Here is an 11,154-nt window from a genome sequence, read left to right on the forward strand (position 1 = left end):
CACCTGTTGGTCAACATCAAAGAAAATTCAACGCACCAACGATTGATGAAGTGGCAATTGTCATAGTTGGTGAAGAATTTACTTCTCGCGACATAATTCTTCATCGTAGAAATGGTGAAGTCCAGAAAGTATCAGAAACGCATCGTTCATATGATGCATTACAATATCCCATTCTATTTTGGCAAGGAGAGGATGGATATCATTTTAATATTAATATGAGAAATCCTACAACTAATGTGGACATTAACAAAAAGGTCAGTGATATGCATTATTATGCATATCGAATGATGATTCGTGAGAATGCTGATAATCATATATTGAAATGCAGACAATTATTTCATTAATACATTGTTGACATGTATGCAAAAATAGAAAGTGAAAGACTCCTCTACATACGACTAAATCAAGTCAAATTGCGTTCTGAGGAGTACATCCATTTACGTGATGCAGTTGTAAATGATGGCAATCTTAGTGAAATTGGAAAAATAGTCATTTTGCCATCCACATATACAGGCAGACCAAGACACATGCATGAATATGCACAAGATGCAATGACGTATGTTCGTGCATGTGGTCGTCCAGATTTTTTCATCACATTTACATGTAACCCAGCATGGAATGAAATAAAGGAGCTTCTATTAACTGGACAATCGTCATCAAATCGTCATGATATTTCTGCACGTGTATTTAAACAAAAGTTAAAATCTTTAATGGATTTTATTGTCAAGCACCATGTATTTGGAGAGACGCGCTGTTGGATGTATTCCATTGAATGGCCAAAAAGAGGTTTACCACATGCGCATATTTTAATATGGATGATGGAAAAGATAACACCTAACAGAATTGATCAAATCATCTCTGCAGAAATACCAGATATTGAAATTGATAAAGATTTGCACGATATTGTCTCAAAAAATATGATTCACGGTCCATGTGGCTCACTAAACAATAATTCACCATGCATGTCAGGTGGAAAGTGCACAAAGCGGTATCCTAGAGACTTACTTGCTGAAGCTATTACAGGCAATGATGAATATCCACTCTATCGACGACGATCTACCGAAGATGGTGGAAAATCCATTAAACTAAAAGTACTCAACAATACTATTGATGTTGATAATCGTTGGGTAGTACCATATTCTCCATTACTACTAAAAACATATAACGCGCACATAAATGTTGAGTACTGCAATTCAGTGAAAGCTATAAAATATATTTGCAAATATGTGAAGAAAAGGAAGCGATATGGCAGTGTATGCACTGGAAAATACAACCGCTTCTAACGATGAAGTCACCCAATATCAACTGGGACGCTTCATAAGTAGCAATGAGACCGTATGGCGTATTTTATCATTTTCCATTCATGAGCGATATCCAACGGTTGTTCATTTAGCAGTACATCTTGAAAATGGACAGCGTGTGTATTTTACATTAGAAAATGTACGTGCAAGAGCAATGTCACCACCGCCAACAACATTAACTGAATTTTTCACATTATGTAGAAATGATACCTTTGCAAGGACACTACTGTACTCTGAAGTACCAACTTATTTTACGTGGAATACATCAACAAGAAAATTTCAGCGTCGTAAACAAGGTAGAGCAGTACAAGGTCATCTAAATTTATATTCCACAGATGCATTGGGTCGTCTGTACACTGTACATCCAAATAAGGCAGAATGCTTTTACCTGAGATTATTATTAATCAATGTTCGTGGACCAACATCTTTTCAAGAATTAAAAACAGTCAATGGCCATGTGTGTGCTACATTTCGTGAGGCTTGTCAGAAATTAAGTCTCTTAGAAAACGATGCTCATTGGGATATTTCACACGCTGATGCTTCTAATACAGCTCAACCACCACAGATACGTACACTATTTTCCTACATACTAACTACATGTTTTCCGGCTAATCCAAAGGATCTTAGGGGAAAATATAAAGACTATATGAGTGAAGACATTTTACTTCGCATGCGTAGAATAAATGCTAATCCCAACATTCAATTTACATCAAATATATACAATGAAGCATTGATTTTAATTGAGAATGTATGTTTGACAATAGCCAACAAATCACTGACAGATTTGGGAATGATTGCTCCAAATAGATCTGGTAATGACATTTTCGATCGTGATATACAACGAGAAACGCACTTCGATGTTAATGAATTACAAACATTTGTTCGAATTAATCTTCCGAAATTGGTATTAGAACAACGAACAGCATATGACACAATTATAAATGCAATATCTAACAAGAGTTGTGGCTTATATTTCTTAGATGCACCTGCAGGTACTGGCAAAACTTTTCTTATTTCAATTATTCTGGCAACTATAAGATCACAAAATAATATTGCACTTGCTATTGCATCATCTGGTATTGCAGCAACTCTTTTGGACGGTGGTCGAACAGCACATTCAGCATTGAAATTGCCATTAAATGTGCAGGTAATTGAAACTCCAACATGTAATATTAGCAAAGATTCTGGGATGGGAAAAGTGCTAAGATCATGTCAGCTTATAATATGGGATGAATGCACCATGGCACACAAGAAATCATTGGAAGCACTCAATCGCACATTAAAAGATTTGAGAGGAAATGAGCAGCTCTTTGGTGGTGCACTCATTTTGCTAGCTGGTGATTTTAGACAAACTCTACCAGTCATACCCCGTTCAACACCAGCAGATGAATTGAATGCATGTCTCAAATCATCAGTATTATGGCGGTATGTGGAGAAAATATCTTTAAAGACCAATATGCGTATTCAATTACAACAAGATGAATCTTCTGAACGTTTTACAAAACAATTGTTAGATATTGGGAATGGTAAAATAGAAATGGACCAATCCACACACTGTATTACATTACCAGAAAACTTTTGTCACATTGTAAAATCCACTGATAAATTGATTGCAAAAGTTTTTCCAAATTTATCGCAGAATTATAAAAATAATCAATGGGTTAGTGAGCGTGCTATATTGGCAGCCAAAACCATTGATGTGAATTCAATAAACTGCAAAATTCAAAATGAAATACCTGAAGAAGAAACAGCATATAAATCCATAGATACTGTTGTCAATCAAGATGAATCAGTTAATTATCCAATAGAATTTTTAAATTCATTGGATCTACCAGGAAAGCCACCGCATATTTTATCTTTGAAAATTGGTTCCCCAATCATCCTTCTACGAAACATAAATCCACCACGACTATGCAGTGGGACTAGGCTATCAGTAAAAAAAATAATGAATAACATAATTGAGGCAACCTTCTTAAATGGAAAACACCTAGGAGAACATGAACTAATACCACGCATTCCCATGATACCAACGAATACTCCATTTGAATTCAAACGTCTACAGTTTCCTGTACGACTAGCCTTTGCAATGACCATTAACAAAGCACAGGGACAATCATTGCAAGTATGTGGATTACATTTGATAAATCCATGCTTCTCACATGGACAGCTGTACGTTGCGTGTTCACGAGTTGGAAAACCATCAAATTTATTTGTTCTTGCACCAGTTGGGAAAACAAAAAATGTTGTATATTTACAAGCACTGCTAAGATAAAGTTCACCATCAATCATCAAATATCCTGCATTTCATGATGTATTGTTTAATACTACAAGTGAAGAAACATGTTTATTCTACCATCAACTATGTATATCTATGTTTCGTTATATTCAAATGACATATATGTAGGGATAGTTTTATTATTAATTTTCATTTTGATGTATTGCATACATTTGATCATTAATCACAGCAACGTGTGAGTGGGTACAGCTAGTATTTAATATATATTTCGGACACATTATTAACAATTAAATGGGATTTTTAATAAAATGACTTATTTTCCGTTATACATCTTTACATATGTTACGCAACCTTATTTTTATGTTTTTTTTTATTTTTTTAAAAAAACTGTTTTTAATTTTTAAGGTTGTTTTTCCTTAAAAAAAATTAAAAAAAATTGATGGAGATGAATAATGTTTTTTTGTGTGCACACTTAAAACAATCTTTTATTTTTAAACAGCCACACTAGTGCCTTTTATGTCAAATACTGAACATATGTCAAATACTGACACATGTATAAAATATTGAACTGATTTATCTCAAAATCAGTTTATTATTATTATTTGTTATCATTATCAATAATTCAAATGCCATAATTTTACACAGTTAACATAGAAAAATGCATATCTTTGAAATTATATTTATTTGCAACATTGTAAAAGTACAATATATTTCAATATTTTCGATAAATTATAACGTTAATTTATGTTGTTGTGTTAATAGTGTTAATTTTTTTTCCAAGCTATATACAGATTAGCACTATTGTGAGTACTATTTGTGTCACTTTGTCTTAAATGCAATGAGATAGTCTATGGAATGCAATAAGCAGAGATGGCTTCAAAGTTAGACTAGAAGGTAAAACTTTTTTTCCTTTGATCAAACGTGAATGTACCCATCCATAGAGATTGGTTAAAAAGAATTCTTAAAATTAGCTGCTGAGTTACATTTATAATAAAAAAAATTACCTAAATTTTTTTTCTTGAATGTCGATAAAAGAAAAGCTCATCTTGTTTAGAAGATTTGTAATTATTACAACTTTACGTAAAAGCACATTTTATTAACATATTAGTCGCAACTAAATGAAAGGGTAGCTGAATTAAATGAGAAGTAATTTACTTGTTAACAATAACCTTATATCGTTAGTCGTCATTGGAAACTATTTTTATCTCTTTTCAGTCTTTATATTTCAAAAATTTTAAAATAAATATTAAGATTTATATCTGGCAACATCTATCTTCTAATTTCTTATTTATACATTTTTGTCATTTTTGACATCAAATCAAGTGTGAGCTTATAAAATAAAAATTGAGCGAGAGATGAATTTTTCACCCATAAAGGATAAATAACACTGGTTTTTTCTTCTGTTGCATGAGTTTTTTTTTTAAAACAGATCATAGATACTTTTGTATCGCTGATTTTTAAATCTGCAATCGGTTTCTTGCTCCAAGCTCCAAATTTTTTAAATGACATTTCAGTTTTGGTCTATTTTTTGTTATCATGTATTAGTTTTAAAACGTTGCCGGCCGAAGACTCCCCGTGTAGTTGGTGACTGATGCACGTTGAAATTCTGTCGAGTCGCAGAGTCCTCCATGTTCCCATAACAAATCAATACCTCTGGCGGTAGGAGATCGTTCGTTCTCTGATTCAGGTCAAAATTATGGTCTGTGGATGAATGATTGGATGAATGAATGGGTTCGCCTTATAAACAGGTGTGACGTATGGTGTGGCGAAATCGAATTCTTAGCCATAGATGGCGCCACTGAAAAACAAGAATCACTCACTCTGCCTTAAATTTGCTCGGTTTCACAAAACAGGCTTGTCCGTGTGGTAAGTGGAATTAGAACCAACCAACCAACCAACAAAACCAACCAACCAACCAAGTTTTAAAACGTTATATATAACAGGGGGTCTAAGGACTTGCATAGAAACCCATGCTCGTCGTATGGAAAAATCGGCATACGCCACTAGGTCAGCTTCCTTTTTATGAGCTGTTTCTTCTGTTGCTTTAGAACAGGTCATAACATGGAAGAGCTTTTAGCCGCGTCTGACAACATTTGGGGGAAGGTTCTGTGAAATTTTAATCCATGATGATAAGTTCTAACTCCCCAAGAAGTTTGACGCAACATTTATGTGACAACCTGTTGTATATAACGATCTTAAACTTGTGCATTTCGACAAACAACAGACTAAAAATGTCATTAAAAAATATGTAGATTTAGGAGTAAAATTTATTTCAGATTTCAAGTCCCTATACCCGATTTTGGTAATGTCAAATATTTGCATAAATGCGACAAAAAATGTGTTCCCCAGAGAAATTATAATAAATAAAAAAATATTTAAAAAAAAAGTTTTCGAATAAATACTAATATTGAAAAAAAACTATAAAAAATTATAATTCGATATGATCGTTTCAGTTCGTCAGTTCAGTTCAGTTTAGTTGCATTTCAGGAAACAGCAGGTCAAACATGTTTTTTTCTTACTACAGTTAATTATTATCGACCTAATAATTAAATCTGATTTCTTTTTTATTTTATTGAACTCCTTGTACGTTTTTCTACGCAAAATCCAAATTTCAAGTTTTCAAGTTTTTCAGTCGCAAAGTCCTCCATGTTCCCATAGCAAATCAATACCACTGGGGGTACTGGATTGGAGATCGATCTTTCTCTGATTCAGGTCAAAATTACGAACTGTGGATGAATGAATGGATGTATGAATGGGTCCGCCTTATAAACAGGTGTGATGTATGATGTGACAGAAGTCGAATTCTTGGCCATAGATGGCACCACTGAAAAACAAGAATCGCACTCTCTGCTTTAAATTTGCTCGGTTTCACCAAGCAGGCTTGCCTGTGTGGCAAGTGGCATTAGAACCAACCATAACCGTCGTTGAACTGCCGACCCAATTTTTGCGTTTACGACTATTAAGGTTCAACTCCGGTGTCCTGTAATTTTGAACCCAATCCAGAAGACACGTGCACTCGTGGATCAAATATTGGGAAAATTTTTTCTTTCTTGGAGGACTTTTTGAGGGAACTAACCCGAATTTGTGTTACTTGGAAAGGAAAACCATGAAAACCTCATACGGTTAGCCTGATGGCTAGGTATTTTCAACCCATGATCTGTCTACCACTGAGGAAATTTTACGTCAGAACTGTGTTGTATCCCCTGAGCCACCAGGGCTCAATATAGAGAAATTGTACCTACCCTTTGCCAAGCTACGCGACAAATACTCTCTACGATTCCGCCAGTTATGATTATGGTCTCCTGTTCTGGATCAAAGGCGCTGTTTTCTGGCAGTTTTCCTCCGCATTTGTGTAAAGGTTCAGCTCTTTCTTTGTTTTTGGTAGTAAAAAGCCAGAATTCTGAGTTTGGCACATTCGTATCAGTTCCTTTATATATTGGAGTGAAAGCCTCTGGTATCGATGTATTGCAATGCTCGAAATCTATGGTTTCAAAGCATGGCTCTCCTTGCATTAGAAAACTCACAAAAGGATCAAAAGCTACCGAGAAAGTTAATATGCATCATTATCAAATAAAAGCATTTTAAAACAAAAAAGTTTACACTTAATATACACTACCTACAATAATAGAAGAGACATTAAATAAATAATTCCAGGAAATTGAATCGGTAAGATATTACTTCATTAAAAACTTCATTCGCTTCAAAAAATTACAAATTGAAAACAACAGTCGACATGTTTTAAGCGTTTAAAAAAATAGACATCCATTTTCAAGATTTGCAAGATGTGAATGAGAAGAAGCAAAAGAGATTTGAAATATAAACGTAATGTCGCCAACAAAAAAAGGAAAAATAAAGGTGAGAAAACCCGAGAGAGAAAAAAAAGTGAAAAATAAAACAAGAAAAACCACAGTGACCGAGAGGTGCAAATCATTGTAAATTGCATTGCCACGCGCAATGGAAAGATGGTGTGGAACAAATATCGTTAACAAGGGAATCAGCATTCATATGAATGAAACAAGATTCCAGGACATCAAGAAAAGCTTATGCGACTGGAGAAGAAATAATTTTGGTACTGTCGAAATTGAATTTGTTCCCAAGATTTCAACAATGTGCAGCAATTGATGATTACTATTACTTACTTTTAATTACTATTACTTAAATAGACTTAAATTTTATTTTGTTAATAGGTCTAAAAATAGCTTTAAAACGAAAACAGCAGAGAATATTAGAAATTTTGTAACAGACGGGAGGAAAAAAAATTGCAAATTAGCAAGTTTTCTGTTAGAATCAGAGTTTCAGGTCTCGTGAGTTTAGCAAGAGCTGAATCCACTGCAGAAGGATTAAATCCACGGAATGGTGGAAGTTAAGTTCGGAATTTAAGAAAGAAGAGTCATAACATAGTGCGAGGGAAACAAAAGTATGAAATAAAGACATTTTTTGAAAATTAGAGTGATTAAAATTAATATGAGCACGCAAAGAGGCGGGAAAATGTTTGCGACAAAGAATAATCATTATTCCTTACCCTTCACGTCCACGTCTGGTAAGTTTTGAAAACGGGAGCCTGTTTTTTGAGTGCTTAAGACATGTCATCTGTTATTTGTAATTTTTCGAATAAAGTTTTTAATCAAATAATAGAAGAGACACTTTCAGTTTTTTTCATTTCATTAAATTTCTATAGAAATACTTAGAGGATTATTTCATAATTTTTGAGGTGTTTAGATGATATTCAATAAATTTTAAAGCTCTTAGAGGTTAGAGTAACCGACAAAAAATGAGTAACGAAGCAAGCAACACCTAAATCCAGAAAATAAGATGACAAACTTGTATCGATTATTTTGGTTGTCATTTGCAATAATTGCTTAAAATTTCTTCAATTTTTGAAAATTTTTGATATGAACATTTATATGAAAAAAACTTTTTTTTTGTCTTACGTTATTTTGCAAAAATTTTAAAAATATTTAATAAAAAAGCAAAATTTTGTCGCAATGTTTAGTTAATAACAAAATCATAATTTTAAAACTTAAAAAAAAATCGTTAAAATTTACTATAAAGGTTTGAGCATTTAAAGAAGTACTTTCATATTGCGCATGAGCGCAAAAATTTACTAATTTCTTCTCATGGTTTTGTTGAGATTCGTTTTTGGTAAGTAATGAAAAACAATCCTATTTGAATATCTTGAAAATTTATAAAGATTTTAGTAATTTTTTTAAGTACTGTTTTTAACAGAATGATAAGAAATTTTCCACAAATATCATTATGTTCTATTAGATAAGATTTATTAAAAATTACACCAGCATGATGAATCATATGATGAATTATATCCCATTAAAATAGGTTTTCTTTTTCCAATGCTTTGTTTTTTTCCTTGTACCATCACAATTTGGTGTGCTGACGATTATTGTAAGGTACTATCATCTGTTATTAAATTCTGCCTCATGATAAAAATTAAATTTCTGGAAAATCCCTTATAATTTAGAACTATCAAGAATTACAAAAACTACGCAAAGTTAGTAGAAACTTTTTAATTTTTCAAGATATTCATATCGACTATTTTCATTTGTTAACAAATACAATTCACTACAAAATTATAAAGAAAAAAAATCGCGTATACACAGTTTGAAAGAACTACTTTAAATGCGCACATGTTGCTCAATTTTTATCATTTTTTGTCCAAATTTTAAAATAATAAATTTGTAATTAATAAAAAATTGCTTCGAAAACTTATCTAATTTTATTGATTATTTTTAAAGTTATTGCAAAAAACATGAGACAATATAAAACATGAGATTATATTTTTTATAAAAATGTCCATATTTCCGTAAAATGTAAGCTGAGTTTACGAAATTTTATGCAATTGAGTATTTGCACTTCAAGAAGACCGCGGATACCCACACATGTGAACCATGACGTCAGCAGATCGTTTTTAGCTTTTTTTTCTACTTATAACCGCTGTTGAACAGCCTACCCAATTTTATGGGTTTACGACTACTAATGTTCAACACCGAGTAGTAATTTTGAACCCAATCCAGAAGACAAGGGAACTCCTGGATCGAGTATTGGGAGAAATTTGCCTTCGTGGAGGACTTTTCTGATGGAGCTAACCCGCATTTGTTTTACATGGAGAGGATAACAGCGAAAACCTCCCACGGTAAGCCTTACGGCAAGGGGACTTTAACTACCGTCTACCACTGAGGATAATTTTACGTCAGCCCTGTGGTCGGTGTGAGTCGGGTGCGGAATTCAAATCAACCAGCCTTCGCCGGGATTGAATCCCGGTTCACCTCATTGGGATTCGAGAGCTAATCCCCTGGAGCCACCACGGTTCACCTTACGTTTATTAAACACAAACGTCTATCTGAAACTTTTAAAGGAGCAAATTGACGACAAGGTAATGTTTTTCTCTTTTTAATAAAAAACTAACAAGCCTATCTTAAAGCTAAAATTAGTATATTGTGTATTTCATAAAAGCCGCTCGTAACATATCTTTATAGAATCGTTGTACATAATGAAACAAGAAAGCTTAACCGCAAATTACTATTTTCGTTGAAAAAGAACAAAAGCGTCTTAATACTCTCTAATTATTTAACATTATAGAAGTCGACGAGTTCAAATTAAGAATTATGATTATTAAAAACAAATTTTTTTTCCTAGTGGGACAGAATGTATATTCTTTTTGCAAGTATTTCAACTTCATCCTCCTAATATACACGAATGTTTAAAAATCTTTCATTTTTTTTATCTCATTTAAATGTTAACTTGCTACTCGTAGTACTTGCTATTCCTAATTTTTTTTTGTATTTTTACAAAGATTCTGCATGTTTGTAATGCAAAGATTCTTAGACGGTACATTGTCTATTTCCGTAATTTATCTAAATTGGCTTACTTGGCAGATTAATTTAAAAACTATAGTAAAAAATTCATCAAACCTTGGAAGTCATGTTTTTCCTTTTCTTCCATTATATATTAAACATAAGTTTATAAATTTTGAAGAACAATTTTCCAAAACTCCATTGTTGTAGAACAATCTGTAATTATTAAGTGTCTAGATATGTCGTATTTATTCAACAGCTACAGTTTAAATGTAAAAAATAGAAAACGATTCTAGAAACTCATCATTTAAAAAAAAATTTCCCAAAAGAAGTTCTTTTGTCTCTTTAAAGTGTTAATTTTCAATGAACAGAAACATATCGTTCTACAGCAAAAGCATTAAGAATTGTACAATATATTTTGTACATAAAATAATATGAATCCTACATATACTTGGGAGGACGCCATACTACGGGAGAAAACGGTTCATCGCAAATTTGTTTTTACTCCCATAACTAATTTAAAATTTAAGAGAAAGAAAAAGTGAGTTCAGGCAAGCCTAGATGAAGCCATGAAGTTTCAATTGCTGAAAAAAAAAGCTTTAAACTATCAACAAATTATTGGAGGAGAACTTCTCCATAATCCTACGTTATCTTCTCATAATTTATTTTCGTTTTGATGGTTTAAGAACTTCATTTTAGTATTTGAAACTTACTCTAAGTTTGTCTGAGTTCACTTTTTCTATACTTAAATCTGTTATGGATGTGAAAGAGAATTTGCTACAAAAAATTTCTCCTGAGGTATGGCGTC

The 11,154-nt window shown here is 32.7% G+C and overlaps 1 protein-coding gene across 1 annotated transcript in view; it reads right to left on the bottom strand.

The window, feature by feature from the left end:
* Positions 1-7,090, bottom strand: part of LOC122272669 (pancreatic lipase-related protein 2-like) — a 21,632-nt gene extending 14,542 nt beyond the window's left edge. Inside the window, exon 1 of the mRNA XM_043056592.2 lies at positions 6,780-7,090. Coding sequence (XP_042912526.2) covers positions 6,780-7,049 — 270 coding nt within the window. The 5' untranslated portion in view covers positions 7,050-7,090. The remainder of the gene's footprint in view (positions 1-6,779) is intronic.
* Between the last annotated feature and the right edge of the window lie 4,064 nt (positions 7,091-11,154).

This window comes from Parasteatoda tepidariorum, chromosome 3 (genome assembly GCF_043381705.1).
Source record: "Parasteatoda tepidariorum isolate YZ-2023 chromosome 3, CAS_Ptep_4.0, whole genome shotgun sequence".
In the NCBI taxonomy this organism is placed as follows: Eukaryota; Metazoa; Arthropoda; class Arachnida; order Araneae; family Theridiidae; genus Parasteatoda; species Parasteatoda tepidariorum.